At 41.2% G+C, this 22,115-nt stretch overlaps 1 protein-coding gene across 1 annotated transcript in view; it reads right to left on the reverse strand.

Moving 5' to 3' along the window:
* Positions 1-1,841: 1,841 nt before the first annotated feature.
* SOS2 (SOS Ras/Rho guanine nucleotide exchange factor 2) overlaps positions 1,842-22,115 on the reverse strand; it is a 56,705-nt gene continuing 36,431 nt past the window's right edge. The window contains exons 11-23 of the mRNA XM_034062013.1: positions 20,911-20,992; positions 20,093-20,215; positions 16,179-16,282; positions 14,069-14,288; positions 12,986-13,105; positions 11,342-11,504; positions 10,313-10,430; positions 9,515-9,687; positions 7,596-7,712; positions 5,931-6,192; positions 5,362-5,403; positions 4,122-4,222; positions 1,842-3,600 (exon numbers count right to left, since the gene is read on the reverse strand). Coding sequence (XP_033917904.1) covers positions 3,091-3,600; positions 4,122-4,222; positions 5,362-5,403; positions 5,931-6,192; positions 7,596-7,712; positions 9,515-9,687; positions 10,313-10,430; positions 11,342-11,504; positions 12,986-13,105; positions 14,069-14,288; positions 16,179-16,282; positions 20,093-20,215; positions 20,911-20,992 — 2,135 coding nt within the window. The 3' untranslated portion in view covers positions 1,842-3,090. The remainder of the gene's footprint in view (positions 3,601-4,121; positions 4,223-5,361; positions 5,404-5,930; positions 6,193-7,595; positions 7,713-9,514; positions 9,688-10,312; positions 10,431-11,341; positions 11,505-12,985; positions 13,106-14,068; positions 14,289-16,178; positions 16,283-20,092; positions 20,216-20,910; positions 20,993-22,115) is intronic.

Below are 22,115 nucleotides of genomic sequence, written 5' to 3' on the forward strand. Positions count from 1 at the left end.
CCGACACTTCAGCTTCCAGAAAGGTTTTAAAAAGGCAGCTGAATATGAATTGACAGTGCATCAACATTTTTAATTGCAAAGGCTTTTGGGTTTTTTTTCCTTGGACATGTTTATTACTTCTTAGCATTTCTTACTAATGCTTGGGTAACTCCAGGGAGGAGTTACTGTGTTCAATAGGGATTCCAAATTGTATATTCAGAGTTCAGGGTATTTCTGAATATTGAGTAAATGTGAGGAGAACATACCTCCCCCCCAAGAAAACCCAAAACAACCCCAACCAAACAAAAAGAAGCAAAATGTGTTTCCTTTTGTCCCTTTTTGGTTTTGATCTGCTACAGTCATGTCATAGCACCCAAAGAAGTTGATCTGTCCGCCTCCAGAGCAGGGAGACATGCTAAAGTCAGTAACTCAAAACAGGGCCACTGAAAACAGCTAGAAAGAGGTTTCTTTTACTATTAATTGCCATCACATTCCATCTCTTTATCTGCACTTTTCCGAGGGAACTGCCTTTTCCCACACAAGCCAACTTCAAACCCAGCAATTTCATATTTTCCCCCTCTAGCATTTCCCCCCCACGCTTCTTTTTATCTACCCCTCTAATTATATAGCAACTGAAATGTTAATTTATTGCTCTCTTGGCATTCCCTGGAACCACACTGGTGGGAATCCGACTGCATTTGACCACTTCCACAGCCAGTTACTTTTGGAACATGTGTTTCTGTACCGCTGCTGCTGCCCTGCCTTGGAAATGGTTCTTTATTTTCCATCTCCTGTTATGCTTGGAGGACAGTTTAATTATGTGGTAAGCTATCCATAAACAAGGTCCCTTTTATGAATCATCCTGTGATTTATGTACTTTAGGTAAACTTCAGAGCTGGTGCTGTAAAGGTAAGAGTCACATTTCATGCATGGAAATGAAACTAGGAACATTTAGCCGCTGCTTTCTGGCATAAGTGTATCATGTTTTCACATTATTGCCCCCATTGGAGATTAAATTTAAGAGGTTCCTGCTCTCCCTTTATCCTTCTGGAGCTTTACTGTCCCAGCACTATTGATCAGTTGTAGGTAGTGATGCTTTAAGCCCAGCCTGCAGGAAAACCCACAGGATCTTCACTGCACATATTTTTACCACCAGATACTAGTAGAAGATTTACAGAAAAATTACAAGCTGAGGTTTTACTGCAGAGGAAAAGCCACAATTAAGGCATTGTCTGCTTCCTGCCTGCATTCATGCATCTCAAATTTGGGACTTCCTCAATGTTATTTTTGTGAAGTGAAGCAGCTCTCCTTTATAAAGTGCTTTTGGCCCCTTGCACGAATAGATGCATCTCTGTTCCTCAAGAAAGAAGCATGAAGGGGACAGGCAGCAGAAGACTGTCCAAGAGGCAGATGGCAAATGCATCTTCCCAGGAGAAGAAGATTACCACCCCTTCCAGGTATATCACACCTCTCCTTTTCCAGAAAATTCCCAAGACAGTGGGAGCAATATAGACAGGCCAATGAAAAGCCAAAGTGTGACCTGGAAGCCTGAACTGCGGCAGATCCCACCACAGTGCTCTTCCTCTAGTCAGGAGCCTGAAAATATGGAAACTGCTTCTCCATTTAGAGTGGCCTAGGTATCCAATGGGCTCGCAGGTGTTAGGAAAGATTCAGATCTCAGGGATCTGTTATGTGTTGGGTTCAACTTCCTTGAAGCTTTGCTGACAGCCCAACTGCCAACTGAGGGACACCCAAAGTGGAGAACAGCTGCCTGAAAAATTGGGGGCATTTTGTATTGCCAAAGAGCTGCTAAATGCAATTCCCAACCTTGTCCTTAGAAGGAACACGCACTGCTCAAGCTCTTAAAAATTAAGACTGGGGTGATTTATTAATCTTGTTAAGAACTCTGATACAAAGCACAGTAAAAGGCCACAGACCAGTAAATAAAATGTGGCTTCTGGCCACTTTATAAATGCTGCTACAGTACTACCAGTAAAACAGACTCACTCTCACACCAGTTAACCAAGTAGTTCAACTGGCAAATAAAAAAGTTTCATTCACTTATCAGTTTAGAAATTTTAATAAAGCTTTAAGTGTTTGCTGGTTTAAATGCTACCAATTTCCAAAATGGATTCATGATTAAGTAAGATTTAAAGGAAGTTATTAGGTTTGGAAGGCAAGACTGTTCCTAAGCCAGAGGAAACACTTCTGACCGTGAAAGACTGCAGGAGTAGCAGACTAATATAGGCCTCAAATTACTTAAATTTATACAGGTTATTAGCATTATCTGTAAATATACAATATAAACAATTGTACATACATGGCATATAGCTTTGTTCAAAACAGTAGACAACTCTTTAGCTTAAGACATCTTCGCCTACCAAAACAAAAAGGCACATCTGAACAAGATGCATGCTAAGTACTAGGGATCCTTTCCAATAATTCAAGACAGGTAGTCAGTCCTTGTTCAGCCTTTCTCAAAATAATCAAGACCAACTGAGTATTTTGGTATTTAGACTTCAACCTGGGTTTTTCTTGTCTTCAGCAGCAAATCAGTGGCAATTAAGACATGGCATTAAAATGTTCGAGAACAGTAGCTGTCACTCACGAACCTCCAAGCTTACACAATTAGAAGGCAAGTGGCCGGAGGTTTAAAATCAGTAACACTGTGTGTCCTCATGTTGTGTCATCATCCCACTGCTCTTTTTTTTTATTTAAAACAAACCAAAAAAAGGCCACTAGTGCTCAAATTTGAAGAAATTCCACAGACGCACCTTTTTTTTTGGCTCAGTGCAATTAAATGATGTCAGTTTCAATTCACTTAGTGTAGTTTACAGTGCAAAAGATCTATTTTTTATACTGGCATGACTGTCGGCACTGAGAATGTGAAACAAGGCAATGCTGCTGATCACCTGAGGGTAATGCTGTTGAACAGATGCAGGCTAGAGCATGTGTAGTCTTATTTTTCCAATTTGAACCATTTTTCTTTTTTGATCAGCAGCACTTTAAGAGCATAATTTGTGTAAGTACTAAAATACACTGCCTTTTTTGAATAAATAAAAAGGAACTTTACAAATACTATTCCAGTGTCAATGACTACTGTGGCTAAGGTCATTGAGGAGTTTCTGCATTTTCCAGCAAAGACAGTCTGTGCAAAGGAGGGTGGGAGAGCTCCCTTTTGTAAGTCTTTGGTGGCAGTTTTGGTAACTGAGGGCTTGAATTGTGCCGGGGTGGGACAGGGGGCACAGGTGGGTGAACCAGGTTGTTGTGACTCGTGCTGATCACGCAGCAGCGGCGCAGGACCCTGGGAGAGGGTGTGCTGGGAGGAGTGCTGGGAGAGCTGGGGCCTGTGCTCGCCTCCCTGAACCAGTCGGGATCTCTGTGTAAGCGTCCCACTGGTGGCGGCTGGAGGTTGAGAGGGCAGTTGATGAAGTGTTCAGGAGGCCGGAGTGGTATCGGTGGTGGAGTATCAGGAAGAGGGTCCCGGGGAGGTGGAGGAGGAGGACTGTGCAGTGGCTGGTCAAGGGGGTTAGTGTAAGTAGGAGCACGAGGCTGTATCTTTGGAGGTGGTGGCTGCCGAGGTGGAATTGCTGGAGGATCATCATCCGACTTTAAACTTCCCTACAACATTACAAAGAAGAAATGCAGATGTTTAGATAAAGAGCAGATCTTCTGACAGATGCAGAGTTGTCCTGACATCTGCTATGGGTGCTCTCAGAAATATGACACTGGCATAGCTGTACCTTTGAGCTAAATACAACCTAAAGGAGCTGGTAGAGTTTGGACACTGGGGATCTGAAACTTTAAAGACAACTGCATTTGGATCCCTTTTAGACTAATTAAGTCCTGTTTGGCTAGCTGGTTGGACTCGATCATAGATTCATAGAAGGGTTTGGGTTGGAAGGGACATTAAAGCTCCTCCAGTTCCAACCCCTGCCAGGGCAGGGACACCTTCCACTAGATCAGGTTGCTCAAAGCCCATCCAAACCTGGCCTTGAACACTTCCAGGGATGGAGCAGCCACAGCTTCTCTGGGCACTTAGGGTTGTACAAACTTAAAGATTTTTTCCAACCTAAATGATTCTGTGATTCTAGATGACCCCTGATTTATTCTCAAAGTTACTCAATATAGGACAGAAATACCTTAGCATCCTGATCCAGCTTTTTTCGTGGAGGAAGTGGAGGAGGGTTTTGAGGCTCATCACTTAGTTTAGGAAAGCTACCCCATGAGCTGAAGAAAGTCTCTGGAGAGAGAAAAGCAGATATTTTACTGCTTGTGCAATATCTGAGGAATATATGCTACAATACTGAGCCAAACTAGAAGCAACTGAAATAAGGTGATCTTTGTGCTCAACAGCAACATGAACCATTAACTTCAGCTGGATGAAATTTCCCTTCATTTCTTTCATCAGATATGCACCTCACAAAGTGATCTCCTATTTCCAGTATCGAAGATATACATCAACATTTAGCAGGCAATGCTAAAGGTCAGAAAAGTAAAGTGAACTCTGAGTGAGCACTTGAATAACTTTCTCTGCAATCCTCTCTACATTGCAGAATCTACCCTGTTCACCACCATGCCTGCAGTTTGCCCGCTTTGGAGTGGAAGGTTTGTTCTCTCTGCCATATGGATATATGTTCAAATTCAGAAATTCAGAGGCTTCATTAACAGGTCTGCAACACTTCTAAAGCAGGAGAATTACACACTGAACAGAACAGATGGTATTAACTCTTACAGCATTTTAGGACATTTTTAGACCCTCCTTTTCATAGAGGGGGAAAAAACTTCCTCAAAGTTAAGCAACAACACAACCTCCCAGCCTGTATTTGTGACTTGTCACACCTTTGCTTTTCTCTCTGAAGTGCACACAGCTCTGTATCAATACATTGGGCACCTGTGCTCTCCGGTTTGAAGTTCTAATGTTCTGAAAAAGTCTATGTGCCCATGTAAGAAGGGGGTAAAATAAGAATCTGAAAACAGATGAATACAGGATATGCCTCACTGCTGTGGTTGGTACAAAAAGTACCTCATCTTTCCCAGCAACAGCACAGTTATTTTCACTGAATGGCAATACGAAATTATTGTGTTGCTTCATTTGTAGTGCTAAAAAAATAATTGAAAAAATCATTGATGGCATTCAAAATAGAAGCAAAATCATGCTAGAGCCTGAGGAAAAATGAAACAGAATTAACCCAGATGGTTTTTAGACTTTACATCTTTAGTGGGTATTTGATCTAAAACCTGTACAAAAAAATCCTCAGATCCCTAATGAATACAGCCCATATTTTCATCCCAGATTTTAGACTTTAATTCCCATTCAGTTATCCTGAAACCAGAAAAAGCAGAGTGAAATGAAACATTTAACAGAATTATGGTACTCACTCGACTGTGGCAAACTGACAGGAGCAAAGATGCTGTTGTTTCCTGTTAAAGGAAAAATCAGTTAAAGACCTTCCATACAGAAGAGCTGCACTACATCACATAATATATGCTTTCAAGACTAAGCAAGCTGCTCACAGCTACAAGCAAAGCTTGGGAGTGTATTGGTGGATCTGAACCAATAGTGTAATTTCTTAAAATTCTGTCTTTTGCATTTTGTGGGGTGTGCCCTGACCATCCCCACTTCTGGCGCTTCAGTTCTCATCTCAAAACACACAGACTGGATTCCCTTCAATGGAAAGTAAATCAGAATCACTAGCAGGTGATCAGCCCATAGGACTCCTGAAACATACACTGGTGTGGATGCCTGCTCCTCAGCACCTTCTCTTGCCATGGATGTGTCATACATGGTAAAGCAGTAAACCACAGTACATGAAACACTGATACAAGAACTTCACAGTCCACAACTAAGTTTGTCAACTTTTCTTTGTAAAGGGCTGGCATACACACCAATACATTTTGGAAGCCTGAGGGACAGTAACAACCATTATTAAAACATATTGCATATTTACCGTAAGAACTGTTGAGGTCAATGTCTAAAAACACACTGAACTCTGAAGAAGCAGACACTGGTGGTGTAGATGGTGTGTTCGGTGAAGTTGGTGCCGATACTGTAGATTCATGCTCTGCCTCAGTGATTCTACTGAAACTTATCTTACTGGGTTCCTTTTCAAGTGGCAGTGGATGACTTCTCAAGGTGCCAGAGGTGGAGCTGTGTCTGCCAGTGTTGGGCCTTATCCCAGGAGACTTCAGGGGATAGGTTGTTTTTCTAGGCTGGAGATAGTAAAGCTGGTTAGTACTGCTAATATTTCAGAGATATTTATCTTTATGAGATATTTTAAAAAGTACTTCTCAAATACACCTTAAAAGTAGTACAGCCTTTCTACAGTTTGAGATACAGCCTGTTGTTAATTATACAGCAGGAGTTCACTGAGAAGTTCTGGATGCAGCTTAATAAATTTTTTGTTTCCATTTTAATTTTTTTTCCCCACAGCTATGAAGAGTCCCATTTCAGATGCACGTCAACTGGGAAAGAACACAGGGAAGAGCAACTCACAACCTTTGGAGGAACAGTCATGTCAAATGCCCTCACAGGCCTGCAGAAGAGCCTCATAACAGCACTGTAAGACGTGTTTTGTGCTTGTACCTCACAAGGACACCAGGTCCCTACATGTATTCAGGATTGAGGACACACTCAGATGCCCATTGACTACATCCTCTGGGTTAGGAAAGACAAAATTCTTACATACACATGTCACTGGTGTGAGTGAAACAAGACTCATTAGACTCAGGTGTAACACAACACAGATCAAAGCTGATTTTGAAGATGAATTATGTTCCCATCCTATGGTGGTATGCATGACTCCACCACATTACAGTATCCAGAACTGGACTTTCCTGAAATTCCAATAAGAATGTCTGGTTTGGAAATCACGAACTACAAAGAATTCATTCCCAGCTGCCCAGGACTGGCAGCGTGGATATCTATATTTAGAAAATATTTTAGAGATATTACTGTAAGCAGCATTTTTGCAACAGTAATTTCTGTCACATTTATCATCTTACTCATTCCTCTAACAGGAGATTGCTAAAATGATTTATAACTCTCCCAAAACCCAGAGATGTCCCTAGCTACTCTGCAGTAGAATTACATTGTATAAGACAAGTGTTGTAGAGTGATCTTTCTGCTTAATAAAGAACCCCGAGCTCCAGTAGCTGTGTTTTTTTTAAAACCAAAATTTCCACTTCCTTGAATTGAACTGTTTTGTTCAGCAAGAAGGTTGCACCTTGTCAATTCAATTTTTGCAACAATACAAAATATTTAGACAAAAGAAAAATGGAAATTAACTTCTATTTCAAAAAAACACATTAATGATGCATAAAAAGTAATTCAATTAATATCAACATTTTGTAAGATTTCTTGATGCTTTGAAATCAGAAATGTTACCACACATTCTATCAGATAACCATATGGTTGGAAACACAAATTTGTATGAAAGTATTTTAGGCTGCAGAAAAAAATTTTCATCTGATTTCTTGATTTCTAAATCAAGTTTTGCTAGAAAATCATCTCATGATACAGAATTCTAGAGGAAACACACATGGCCTATTGACAGGTATTCTTTTTCATAGTGGCTCGTGAATTTTAACTGTTTAATTTGCAGGACAAGACTTACAAATCTAGGTGGTTGCTTGCAGTTTCGAGGTTCAATTTCTAATGACTTGTTGAACAGATAATCTGTAAACTCTTTTTCTGGTATCTTCCCCATAGGGTTGAGGTTTTCAAAGAATTTCTGAATAAAAAAATCATCAATAATATTTTTAAAATAAGCATATACACAGAATTGTAATGAAGTGTTCGTAAATCACAGATTAAAATTCTAGTTTTGCATTATTATGAAGCTTATTTCCAGGAAAAACAGAGGAAAACATTCCCTGAAATAAATACAAAACAATCCAATGCAAGAAACAGTCAGATTCCCAGTAAGTTTTCTGACATGAAAGAATGACTTTATGCCTAATAACCAGGCATGGTATATTAAATCTTCTGTAAATTGTTTGCTAATGTTCTTGGCTAGTGAATCGTGCAGAACACAGCAGTGTTAAGGGCTGTGCAACACATCCTGTGTGCTTGCCTTAGCATCGCAGATCTGGGAAGGAGCAGAATATGATGATACAGTAGAGGACACAAAGGTTTTGCTATCGCTGTTTCTTAGAGGTGCTTTGGACATGGTATTTCACTACGAAGAACAGGAAGTGACAGAGGACAAAAGCAGGAAGGTCAGAGGCAGGGACAGAGTATGGCACTGGGCACAAGGACTGTATGGAAAGCATGGCTAGGATGGCACTAGCACTGAGGACAGGGCATGGGACAGGATAAAGCTCCCTGAACACCTAACCACCCTGCACTAGCTGCTCCTGCTGCAGTGGAAGTCTGTGGGTGGTGAGCTACAGCATTTCCATTTGTTCTTTTTGCAGCACAAACCCTGCCACCCCTTGAACTTAAAAGTACTTCTTGGCTTATAAATACTGTAAATCTAAAATCTTCCTAGACATATCCACAGTAATTAAACACAATGCAAACAGCATTTTAAACAGCAGTATTACTGCCCATTTCATTCTTCACATAACAAACCTCTTTCTCGCTTCCTGCCTGCTGCTGCGCACTAGTGAGATCAAGAGCTGTCCCTGCAGCTTTTTGGAAAAGTTACAATTAGCTGTGCACTCAGGAAGTATGGCTGACACTTAAAGCTATTTCTTTTCAATCATTAGTACCCCCACATAAAAAATCTTGTCGTTACCTGGCTCACTGCTTCTCCATCTTCCTCTAAATTCCTTTATATTATCTGGGATTCCCTAGTCTTTGCTTTGGATAAGTAACCACGCAAGCACCCTCTCATTTCTGAGGATAATACTAGCTGACACTGGCACCTCTACATCTGCTTAGCTTCTGCCATGCTGCATGACCATTCATATTTATGCTTAACTAGTGTGTAACAACTGCTAGCAGGGTAAGGAGACTTTGGTCAAGAGGTATCATTACAGAATGCCTGTCTGAAGGACTGAACACACCAGGCATGTACAGAGAGTTTTGGGTTAAAAGCAACCAATTTTTCTTCAAAAGGTTCTGCTGTTTAGTCAGTGTGACTTATTCATTTTGTTCTATTGCTAAGAAGTCTCTAATACCACACTACAGAACAGTAAGGGAATGAAGAAGACCCAGAATGATGGAATCCAAGTAAGCAAATCCGCACTTCTGGCTAGCCCCTTGCGGTGGTACTTTGTTGTCAACCCAGCCTCTGTTCCCCCCTCTTCTGATGGTCGCTGCTCATGCAAGATTAGCTCTAGAAGATTGTGAAGACAGGCCAGAAGAAGCTGTGGCTGCCCTATACCTGGAAGTGTTCGAGGCCAAGTTGGATGGGGCTTGGAGCAACCTGGTCTAGTAGAAGGTGTCTCTGCCCATGACAGGGGGTTGGAACTACTTAGGTCCCTTCCAACCCAAACCTATCTGTGATTCTATGATTATTTGACAATTTTTTGTTCTCACATTCTTTTCCCTCTCCTATCCCCAAACAGATATTTAATGTTTGGTTACCCGAATTTCTGGTTCTATCCGTAAACAGTAAGGCTGGTTTTGATACTGCTGAATTTCTCCTGTAATTTCAGCCACTTTTCTCCTCTTACTGAAGTTAATTAATTCTTTCCCTTGTCTTTTAAGGAAGTCAGGATTCCCTTCTTCTGTCTTCAAAATATTTGTTAGGTATATTCCTGATAAAGAGAGAAGTATTTGTGAAATTTATTTTTCATTCCAAGACCTGATTTCATTCCTTCTAATGAATTAAACAAAAGTCTGAACACAGGCAGACCTTTCCCTTTAATGCTTCAACAGTTTATCAGCTGGCAAGAATGAATCAAGTCTGCATTTTACATGGGAACAATGTTTTGAAATAAGGTGTTTTATCTCCTTCACGTAACATCCAGAGTTTAGAAAAAAACATCTTCAGGTCATTGCCATAAACAGATCACAAGTGTGGAGGCAGTATTAAACGAAATAAAGAAATATTCATACCAATATAATACCAGTAACCCATATACTAAACTAGAAACATAAATTTTACATAAAACACATGGCATCTTTTACCTGATATAGTGGAAAGTGTTCCTACCCATGGCAGGGAAGCTGGAAATAGGAGATCTTTAAGGTCCCTTCCAACCCACAGGCCATTCCCTCCATAGACACTATATGAAGTCTAAAAGCATTACAAACCTCAGAAGCCAGAAGTCTCACATATTACAGACTTTTCAGAGCTAACACAATGCTGAACACTTCAAGCAATATTAACACATCTGCATCAAACTCGAGCCTGACAAAGCCTCCCCTGGTGTTACTTACCAAAGAAAGGCACACAGGGTGGGTTGATTGACTTGAGCTTAGCTAGATACTTCTTGAAGTGATCTTGACTTAATTCTACCGCTTCATCCAAAACTCTTTTTTTTCTTTCCTGTAGCGCCTAAGTTGTCAAAGAAAAAAACCCAGGGATGCAAATCTCAATAGCATAGTCAGCAAAACCAAGGCAATTCCCTAGCTCTCTCAGCAAAACACAGGAACTAAAATTCAAATTTGAATCATGAGGCTGCTGTAAACAGACTATTATTTTGTCTGTCAACTTAGAAGCATGATCTTGGTCTTTATTAAAAATTAAACATTTAATTTTGAATTTAACTGAAAGGCCTCATATGCCTTTCAGAGACATACAAAACTCAAAACTTCTAATTCATGTTTCTTTTTCTATTTTAGTCAAGGGAGGCTTTGCTGCCAAATCCTAGGTATTTCTTTTCCTTGGCAACTGAAGAACAGAAGTACTGCTTGTGTTGTAGCTTCTCTTCCTACTGTCTATTGAAACTGTTTCAGCAGCTACTTGTTTCTGCCTCTGATGTCTGAATTTTCTGAGACTTTCTCATCCAAGTTCTTGTGGTCAATTGAAATCTGATTTTTAGCTATCCCCTCCTCATGCCCTTCAACTCCCCCACTTCTTGCATAGGTAGGAAATGCTCTTAAAAGTCATTCAATCCAATGTTCTCAGCCTTAGGATCCTCCTCTTTCATACCCGTAAAATGATGGATTGAGTAAGAGCTTAATTTCAGACAGGTTAACAAACAGCAATCAAGCGGCTGTGGCATCTCCCCTTCTTGGGCTGAATACACATGAGAAAACATCTGCTGAAAAGCTCCACTTCCCATCACATACCCTCTGAGACACCCAGCTCTTTGTATGTTTTTGCATATATAACTTCAAACATTTCACTTGCTTTATTGCATGAAAGCAAGTGTGATATGGATACCACAGATTTCACTTCAGAAATGTGTGTTACACTTCTGGAGTCTGAGCATTTTTTTTCCAAGAGCAGTACCCAAGACTTACCTCAAATGTGTGATCTAGTCTGTACACTGACACAGAGTTCATTGCACTGACAATCTCCAAAACACCATTGAAATTATTCAGATCTTGAAAAACCTGCAGGATTTCTATAATCCTACTCAGCACAGCCACTCGCTCTTCAAAATTCTCAGTTTCCACTATGCACCTAATCAAAAGATGTAATTTGAGAAACACTGATAAATAAAATCTGACATTTTGCTAAATCAAAATTTTCCAAGCAAACACTGTACAGTACATCCAGTATGCACACTTGGCTCTCTTTCAAGAATCTCAAGTACAGATTTATGTAATCACGTCTTACATATGTTCAAGTTGGAAAGCCAACAGAGGTTTTGGCATATCCTGTAAAATAATAAAGCAAACCCTAAGCAAGGTCCAGGGGAAATAGGGCAACTCTCATGCCACTGTATCTACAGCATCATTTTAAACTTGCTAGGTTAGTTGTACACTTAGAAGCTGCTACACCTTTCTGACTGCAGCACTGGCTATGTCCTCAGAAGTACTTAATCATAAAATCATAGAATGTTTTAAGTTAGAAGGGACTTTAAAACTCAGCCAGTTCCAACCCCCTGACACGGGCAGGGACACCTTCCACCAGACCAGGTTGCTCCAAGCCCCATCCCAACCTGGCCTTGAATACTGCCACATATGGGGCAGCCACAGCTTCTCTGGGCAACCTGTGCCAGTGCCTCAGCACCCTCACAAGGAAAAACTCCCTTATATCCTCTGGGATAACATATTTAAGAAGGGGAAGAAGTTACTGTGCAGGAGCAATTGCAATCAGAGAGAGGACTGAGAATATGTGAGAGCAACAGCCCTGCATACCCCAAGGTTAATGAGAAAGGGGAGTAGTAGGTGCTCTAGGCACTGGAGCAGAGATTCCCCTGCAGCCCATAATGAAGACCATGATGAGGCAGGCTGTTCTCCTTCAGCTCATGGAGAGGTCTATGGAGGAGCAGATCTCCACCTGCAGCCCATGGAGGACCCCACACTGGAGCATGGGGATGCCCAAAGGAGGCTGTGAATCCATGAGAAGCCATGCTGGAGCAGGTTCCTGGCAGGACCTGTGACCCCGTCATGAAGAACTGCAGCCTATGGAAGGATTCACAGTGGAGAAGTTCATGGAGGATTCTCTCCTGTGGGAGGGACCCCATGCTGGAGCTGGGGAAGAGTGTGACGAGTCCTTCCTCGAGGAGAAAGAAGCAGCAGAGACAACATGTGATGAACTGATCCCTACCCCATTCCCCATCCCACCACTGATGGGGAGGAGGTAGAGAAAACTGAGAGTGATGTTGAGCCTGAAGAAAGAGGGGTGTGTAACTGGTGAGTGATCTCTCCATCTTGACCCATGAGCCTTTTGTGGTATTTTCTCTCCCCCATCCTGCTGAGGAGGTGAGTGATAGAGCAGTTTTGGTGGGCACCTGGCATCTAACCAGGGTCAACCCAGCAAAATGGAAAAACCCTTCCAGTCTGTCTCAGGAAGTACGACCATGTGATTGGCATGGCTATGAATCCTTAAACCAAACAGCTATTTCAAGCTTGAAGGCAACAGAATTCAAGTAACAGAAAAATGTTTCTCTCCAAATTCCAGTAGGAGTTGATGCCACTGCCACCACCTGCACTTACTTTTCAAACCAAAGAGTAAGATTTGTAGTATGACGAATCATTTTCAACAGATTTGGGGAGTTAATTTCCTTATCTTCTTTAGTCCACACGCTACCAACAAGTTCCGAAGGCTGTACTGCCCTGATAACGACAAAACAACATGCAGAAGAATGCTCAATACAAATAACAGTTGTATGTTCTGTGTTTGCATTAAAAGATTATTTCTTCCCTTAGTCTTGATTTGATATTTCACAACTACAATCCAATCTAATCTATTGCAAAACAGTTCCATAAAATAACTTTTTGCTGAATATTTGAGTCTAGAAGGAAATACATTTTTATCTTGATTGAAATTGGCATTTTTGAATAAGTATTTTCAGATAAGACAATTACAAAGGAGTAAGTTTCATTTTCCGCAAGTGTACGACAGCAACTTACGTATAGTTACAGTTTTAAAATAGGAAGCTGAAGTACTTTGACCAACCTCCTGGAAAGGTGGCTCATTTCAATAGAAAACCTGCTGTCTGAAGCACAAAAGGATGCCTCACCTTAGAGTTTTCTGAGACCTTTAAGAATTTCTACCCAGCAAAACCTAGCTCTCACATCAAGGCCAGCTCTGTTTATCCCAGGCAACAACACAGCTAGGAAAGAACGGAATACATATCGTACCAGACAAAAAAACCTCTTCAGAATTAGAGGACCTTGATGTCTCAGTGCTGTGGTTATATGCATGTAACACCTGGGCCTTTGCTATGCAGCTATAAAGGACAGGAGCAGAGATAACCGTGTCTGCTTTTTATGAGGTAACAAGCATTTCTTATTAATGTACCACTAAATTTGCTTTTGACAGCGAGACAATACAAGTTAGCATTATCTACTAACAATATTTTAGTGTCCTTCCTGTACTTATTTATGTTGTCAAAAGTCTGATACAGAGATTAAAAAGAAAAACATTTTCTTCCTTGCATTTTTTGATATTGAACAGATGGCAAGAAAACATTGCTCCATAAACTGAAAGTCAAGGGGACATACTTTTGAGTGTCTGTATGAACTGGAACTCTTTCTTGCTCAAACAATCTAAAAAAAAGACAGCTCAATCCCTACCTATAGAGGTCAGACTCAAGAAGTGTCAGCTGTCTAGCAATCTCTATAGGATGCAGAGTCATGAGGTCCAGCGTTTCACTGTGCCCAACACGCCAAATGTGCCACTCGACTGGGGGAGGAGGGCTCTCAAAGGTGATGTTGTGACTAATTCCATTTGCTTGAGCTTTCTTTCTCTTGATGATTTTAGCAATTGATTCCACCCACTTCTTCATGGATTTTCCTGCAAAATAGAAACCACAGTTTTTAGTACGATACTCAAAGACTTTTGAAAATTTAGTGAAATCAACCCCCAAAAAACCTGTGTGTGCACTCAGCATTCTGCATTTCTGCAAGCACATTAATTAGGCTTGTAGTTCTGTAGTTCCCTATTTTCTTATTAGGGGTTCTTGCACCTGCATTAGTTGGCAAATACAGACATGCAAACAAATTTTTAGGTGCTCACTTGTGTTTAACCACATCTACTGGCAGCTTTGGTGTGGAAAAAAGTGACCCTATACCCACTATATTTTACTTTTTCCCCTCAGCTGCAACTGTCTCCACTTTGATTGCTAGCTTCACCTGCTTAGAGGAGAACTACTAAAAAGGTAAACAAGCTTCAAGTGAGAACTTTGCGACATGCTGTCCTAGTGCACTGCAGAACAAAAAGGCTGGAGAAATACATGCTTATAATACCAATCCAGCATTTACAGTAGACAAAACACTGGACAAGACAGGAAGCACCTGAAGCAGTTCAAGACAAATACCTTTTCAGAGACTCACCAAAACTGAATTATAGAATCACAGATTAGTTAGGGTTCAAAAGGACATTAAGATCATCCAGTTCCAACCCTCCTGACATGGGCAGGGACACCTCACATTAAACCATGTCACCCAAGGCTCTGTCCAACCTGGCCTTGAACACTGCCAGGGATGCAGAATTCACAACCTCCCTGGGCAACCCATTCCAGTGCCTCACCACCCTCACAGTAAAGAATTTCTTCCTTATATCCAATCTAAACTTCCCCTGTTTAAGTTTGAACTCATTATCCCTTGTCCTGTCACTACAGTCCCTAATGAAGAGTCCATCTCCAGCATCCCTGTAGGCCCCCTTCAGATACTGGAAGGCTGCTATGAGGTCTCCACGCAGCCTTCTCTTCTCCAGACTGAACAGCCCCAACTTTCTCAGCCTGTCTTCATACAGGAGGTGCTCCAGTCCCCTGATCATCCTCGTGTCCCTCCTCTGGACTTGTTCCAACAGTTCCATGTCCTTTTTATGTTGAGGGCACCAGAACTGCACACAATACTCCAAGTGAGGTCTCACAAGAGCAGAGTAGAGGGGCAGGATCACCTCCTTTAACCTGCTGGTCACACTCCTTTTGATGCAGCCCAGGATACAGTTGGCTTTCTGGGCTGCGAACACACACTGCTAGCTCATGTTCATTTACTCTGTAGCTGTGCTTGGGATTGCTCTGACCTAGGTGTAGGACCTTATTCCCCTATGGTCAGCAATAGTTAGCACAGAGACCTCTGCAGAAGATAAACTACTGCTCTTTAAGTTTGTCTCAGAATTATATTGCCCAATGTATGCTCTGGCAATCTGAAAAGTAAGGTCTAGTTTTGTCAGGACAATGATTAAAACTGACATGCTAACACTGTTGCCCTCCACACAGGCTGAAAAAAAACAACTGCTAGTTTGTAAGGGATTGCTCCAGAGGAAGTGACACCAAACAGGTCAAGGATCATCTCCTAAAAGGATAATGATTTTCAGCTGGAAGTTTCAATAAATGGGAGAACAAGCTGGAAAAAAACCTAGTCTCAGTAACCAACAGGGAAGGAATTCTCTACAAATACAGCACAGGGAGGAGGGAGGTGACAGTCTGAATTACAGTCAGACAAGGATGAACATCACTGTCCAGAAGTAAATATCATAATGCTTGAAGTAATTTTTGGTAGCTGTTTAGGCTCCAGGCAAAAGCTTGCTTATGCAAAGGAGAGTCTCATAAACAGCTCAATTAAACCCATTACAATTACTCATGTGTGTAAAGATATTCTCATGCCTAAAAGCTGTCAGGAGTAGACCACCAGATTGTACCGAAACGCAGAAGAACAATGGGACCACTAATTACCATACCTCTTACACTGGAAATGAATGTCTCCAATCTCTCTAGTAGCTCCAGATCTCTTTCAAAATCATAAAAATGGTGCTCTACCCAGTGACGAAAAACATTTAATATTCTGAGGAAGGAGAGAGGAAAAAAACCAATTATGTTTGTACAGTTCGGTGGGTTTTTCTAAATCTCATATAAAGAATGCTAGTCTCGAGGTGGTTTCAGAAAAGGAAAACCATACCAAATAAGATAAAACTGTTATTCTAATATAATTTACAGGGTTTTTTTTTTAGCTACAAAAAGCTAACTAGATTTTCCCATTTAGTAAGAAACAATCTGTATTTGTTTCTTTTCTATACACAAGTTTCAGCTTAGAAGTTGTTGCAAGTATACTGATCCACTTTTACAATTTTTAATTACACAAATGGACATGCTAGATTCAGTACTTCCTTTAAAGATAACACTAAACTTCCTCTTGAGTTTTCTTTATTTTCTTAACAGACCACTTGTTTACACAAGCCTGTAAAAGTGAACTACAACTGCTCTTCTGCCTTCTTTGCTTGGGATGTAGCAGAAAAAAATCTTGTTTCGGCTCTTGTTCAGGTAAACAAGTTGAATTTATACCTCAAAACCCTGACTGGTCAGGGTGCACCATATCACTTTACCTGAAGAGTGAGCAAAAATCTCCAACATCAGCTAATACAACAGATCTTCCCTGTTCCAGTTCAACAGGTGGGACAAGGTGATGGGACTAATGGAGAGCCCTCAGGCTCAGCAGAGGAGATGGTTACAGTGACATGTGGTTACTCCTGCCTCATTGCCTTTGCAGAAGTGGCTCAGCTGTAAGTCAAGTGCTGCTGAATTCCTCTAGTCTTTGCAGCTTAGAATATTAAGGTAAACTAGGGATAACTGTGTATCAGACTACTACTTTCGGTGGCTCAGCCCTGTAGATCACGGACAAGAACATCTGAGCGGGGCAGGGCAGAAAACTGATCTGTAATTGTTGTGAGTCAGAACAGTAGAGAAGCTTCTGGTTTAGCTTTGTCAAATGAAGGGCGCTCTATGTGGATGCATGGAGAAGTTAAATAGTTTTCCTCTTCCCAGTACACAAAGAATAAGGTTTATCCCATGAAGAGAACAGCTACCCAAACAGATCATTTTGGATGGAAATCAATGACAGGTTGTAACTGTCAAAGGTGTGACGTTTTGAGTCAAGTTTCCAGTAACAGTAATGCAGAATCCTATCTAATCAGTCTTTGCCTTTGCGATACCATGGTAGGAATACTGCAAAAGCAAGAAAGAGTGCCTGGTTCTGCTGACTGCATTTCCAGCTTAGCTCCTCCTCTTTCTCATGAACTCACATGTAGTTAATCCACTCAAAGACATTATTGTTTCCATACCTGTGCACTGAAGAGCATGTCTACACCATTTTCTACAACATGGGGAGTAAGTGCTTAGGAGGGAAAGGAGAGAGGGATTGAGTATCTTGATGTTCTCCACCTTCTTCCCAAATCTCAGATCTCTCTGAAGTAGGGGGTCAATGCTATTAATAAAACTGGAGTTTACAAAAATCTGGGCAAGTCAACCTGCCAGCTCAATTCAGACACTTATTTTTCAGACACTTATTTTCAACACACTTATTTTCAACTGTAAGACAGTTAAGAGTTTCCAGCTACCAGAAACACATAGTATTTCCTAAATTCAAATATCAACCGTAAGCCACAGAAGGGGCTATGTTAAATAGCAGCTTTAAACCACAGGTCTCATCAAGCAGGCATTAGGGCACTCAGCTTACCAACCACAGCATGAATTAAGACAGCAAAGAGGAGCTGTCATGATAAGAAATACAAACCAGGAACCAAATCCAAAGAAACCTGGAAACTTTGGAGTGTGGCACAGACTTCAAACAGCTCAAAGATAACATACAAAGGCAAAAGTGCTAAACTGCTTTTGGAAATTAATAGCAAGAAACATGGCTAATTGCCATCTCAAGCTGTTCTACAGGTTTCAGTTCATTGGTAGCCATTTGTCTTAGTTATGGCAGCCAGCAGTGCTGCACAAAGATTTGTAGCATGCAGAGAGGCACTGTGAGGAGACCCCCACGCAACTTCAAGCCTAATTAGTAGATGGGGCTGTAAAATATAGCAACAAAAGCAATACAACTCTTGAGCCAGTTATGCCACAAAAGCCCAGTCCATGGGAGTTTCTATGAAGGGAGTCTATAGGTAGTTACGTGGATGGATATAGAAAGAGTTTGGAAAATAGCAAGCTGAAACCAGGAAAAGTACACGCTGAGAGGCAGCATGTAAAGCTCTCCCAAGATTGGTAACTGTGGAGACTAGTGGTACTGCTGAACTCACAGGACTTGCTGATAAACTGAGAACACTAAGGGCCTGATAAACCTGTACAAGGCCATGAGCACACACAAGTATCAAGGTTACACTGAGGTTGTATAACTTGGACCACATCCAAGAATGTGGTGACAGCTGATATATATATCAACAAAATCTACAGTATTAGTAGTTATTAATTATACATATATATTTTTAAATATACATATATGTGTGTGTGCATATATATGTGCACAGGTATCTGGTGAAAATGGGACAGAATTATAGAATCATAGAATAGTTAGGGTTAGAAAGGACCTTAAGATCATCCAGTTCCAACCCTCCTGACATGGGCAGGGACACCTCAGACTAAACCATTACACCCAAGGCTCTGTCCAACCTGGCCTTGAACACTGCCAGGGATGGAGCATTCACAACTTCCCTGGGCAACCCATTCCAGTGCCTCACCACCCTCACAGTAAAGAATTTCTTCCTTATATCCAATCTAAACTTCCCCTGTTTTAAGTTTTAACCCATTACCCCTTCTCCTGTCACTACAGTCCCTAATGAATAGTCCCTCACCAGCATCCCTGTAGGCCCCCTTCAGATACTGGAAGGCTGCTATGAGGTCTCCACGCAGCCTTCTCTTCTCCAGGCTGAACAGCCCCAACTTTCTCAGCCTATCTTCACACAGAAGGTGCTCCAGCCCTTGATCATCCTCGTGGCCTCCTCTGGACTTGTCCCAACAGTTCCATGTCCTTTTTATGTTGAGGACACCAGAACTGCACACAATACTCCAAGTGAGGTTGATGCCTAAGTGACTTTCTAAACACCTGCCTTGAAGGTACTGACATGTTAGTACAATCCTTCACATTGAGTAAACTGCTGTTGCTCCAAACAGGTAACTACAAATGACTGTGTGGTAATGGAATAACTGTGGGTACTGTGTGCAGTTATCTGCCATTAGTAGTAACAACTTCATGTTACTAATAAAAACGAAAGAATACAAGTTGTTCTAACAAATATTGGTCATGATCTGTCTCCTCCTGACCTGATCCCTTATTAGGGAAACAATTAGCCTCATTCATGCAAGAAACTCTTAACTGTTCTCCAAGTTAGCTTGGTCAGCAAGACCTTGAAGATTCACTACAGCCCACTGCACTGTGCAGTACAGACAAGAGTGTCCCTGTCTGTGTATAAATATATCAAATTGGGCTGGGAAAGGGAGTAAAATATCAGCAGGACTGAAAAAAATGGAAAAGGAGAAACTATCTTCGTAGGCTCTATTAACAAGGAACATTCAAAATGCAGTAAGAAACACTTTCAGTTATACATCTCTCACCCACACCTGCTTTACATAGCAGCCATACAGCGTTCTTGTGGGTGGTAATCACAGCTGTGAGCGGCAGAGAACCAAAGTATAGTTACAACAGAAGTCAGTATGACTAATCAGTACATGATTTGGGATATTAGTCTGGTTGCAGACAGTGATAAGTCCCTACTTGACAGCACAGCAGTCTCCAAAAGAGATTACTGTCTCCAGGATCACCGTATAATCAGTGAACTAAAATCTGGTTTTAACAGAACAAATTTAAAAGCAAATAAACCTGAGCTGTACTGGCTGGACATATTCCTTGCGAAACCGCTTAAGGTCTGCGCTGATGGGCTGCTCCCCCTTCTCGATTGCCAGCCTGTCTGCTTCAGTAGGCTCGGGCTCTGGGATTTCAAACCTACAAATAAAAGCACCAAAAAACTGATGGCAATTCAGGTACAACACAAACCCTTTAGGTAGGACATGAAGAGCAACTGCATTTAAAAAATATATATAAAATAGTGTGGTGAAATTCAAGCAATTCATCTGATATCCAGCTTGCCTGGAATTCCCTCCTCCCCTAGCTATGTACTGCTAACACACCCAGCTCTCACCCTGATAATTCACTAGTTCCCTCATCATCACAAGATGTCTAGACAAGGATATAAGGTTTTTAACTACCTGCTAGTTTGATTAAGTGAAGATTAGAAGAAAGCTTAAGAGCAGCTTTATCACAGTGTATTAAAATGTTGTTTACATTGAGTCTGTGCCTTTCAAACAAACTGCTTAGACCATTTTTGTTCTTATTTGCATCAGGACTTAAGCATACTTGAATACACTCTCACAATCAAGTTAAGCAGTTCAAAACATTACCACCCCACAGCTGAGGCACTCCAAGCTCTAGCTAATACTTCATTCAGGTAACTCATTTAGCAAACTGGAAAGAAAAGGCTTGCATTAAAAAACTTGTGCTGCTGTATCCTGGTTTAAAAGTTGCTGGTTTACAGACTTCACTAAAACACACACCACATGGTACTGAGAAACTGAGAAGAAAAGGAGCAGGTAAATACACAAAACCTTTCAGTATCTTCAGAAAGGATGACTGCCACTTACCTTTCAATCAGTAAACTCAGCAGCTCCTGGGGCTTGCAAAAGGAGCGGTACGTGGTAAGGAAAGTACGTACAAAATTAGGATCTGTAAAGATATGAGAAAATGACTGGGTTTTTTTATCTGATTTTAAATTATCAGGAATAAAATACACACACACTCTCAGAAGAAGTTTAAAGTGCAGAAAATACACTAAGGCTGTAAGTTAAGCACTGTAAGTTCAAAAAAACCCACCCTGAAATCATACTGCTGGTGAAATCTTTAGTTAATTCTTTGATGCATTTCCCTGTAAAACTGTTCAACTGCACATAGCATGTTCTCTCAAAAACTCTGTCTCAGTCTTGGCACATGGAATGACTTCCATTCTCTAAATATACAGCTACTCCATGGGTTTATAAGGACAAAGAAAACATGGCAGGCTGCCTACTCTCCTGACATAAAAAATATCAATAGAACCCCGATAAGACATGTGTCTTACCTGTTCTTAAAAAATCTCCAGCAGCAGGGACTGCACACGTGCCCCAGCCACACACTGCAGCACACAACTACCCTCCAGAGCAACAAAAAATATGACAAGCAGCAGAGGCCTTACAAAGCAAATAACCTGCAGCAGTTCAAGACACTGCATCTCCATGAACCACCACACCTCCCTCCTGCTGTTCTCACTGCTGCTTTAGGTGTGTTTGCATGAGACATGCCTACCCCACATGCTACCATGTGTTTTATTGGGTCCACTCTGCTAGATTATAAATAGTAAAGGGAAAATATTGTTCCCTTAATCTCTTTTGATTCCACTCTCTTGTGAGTTTCTTTGACTGTAAATGAGCAACTCACTTTATATTAAGCCATGATGGGTCAACATCTGGTCCTAATCCTGACATCCCTGAAGCAGAACCCCTCAGAAGAGTAATAGCAGCAAGATACTGCTACTGTGTTCTGCTATTGTGTCATATGCAGCAGCTTCCAGAGCTGCCTGGGAGCACAGGAATGCTGAACTAGAGGATAACTAGGCCTAGACAAGTGCATGTGCATATGCTTACTCAGAAGTGTGGATTTTGGGTTGTTGCAAGTTTCTTTTTTCTTGCTGTTCTCTAAATAGCCTTGAATCTGTTAGCATTTGGTGCAGGTAGCTTACATCAGAAGTCTTAAACATGTGGGCAGTGAATTCCTTCCAATAAGCTCAAAAAAAATTTAAGACATACACTGCTTT

The sequence above is a fragment of the Melopsittacus undulatus genome, chromosome 4 (assembly GCF_012275295.1).
Source record: "Melopsittacus undulatus isolate bMelUnd1 chromosome 4, bMelUnd1.mat.Z, whole genome shotgun sequence".
Taxonomy (NCBI): Eukaryota; Metazoa; Chordata; class Aves; order Psittaciformes; family Psittaculidae; genus Melopsittacus; species Melopsittacus undulatus.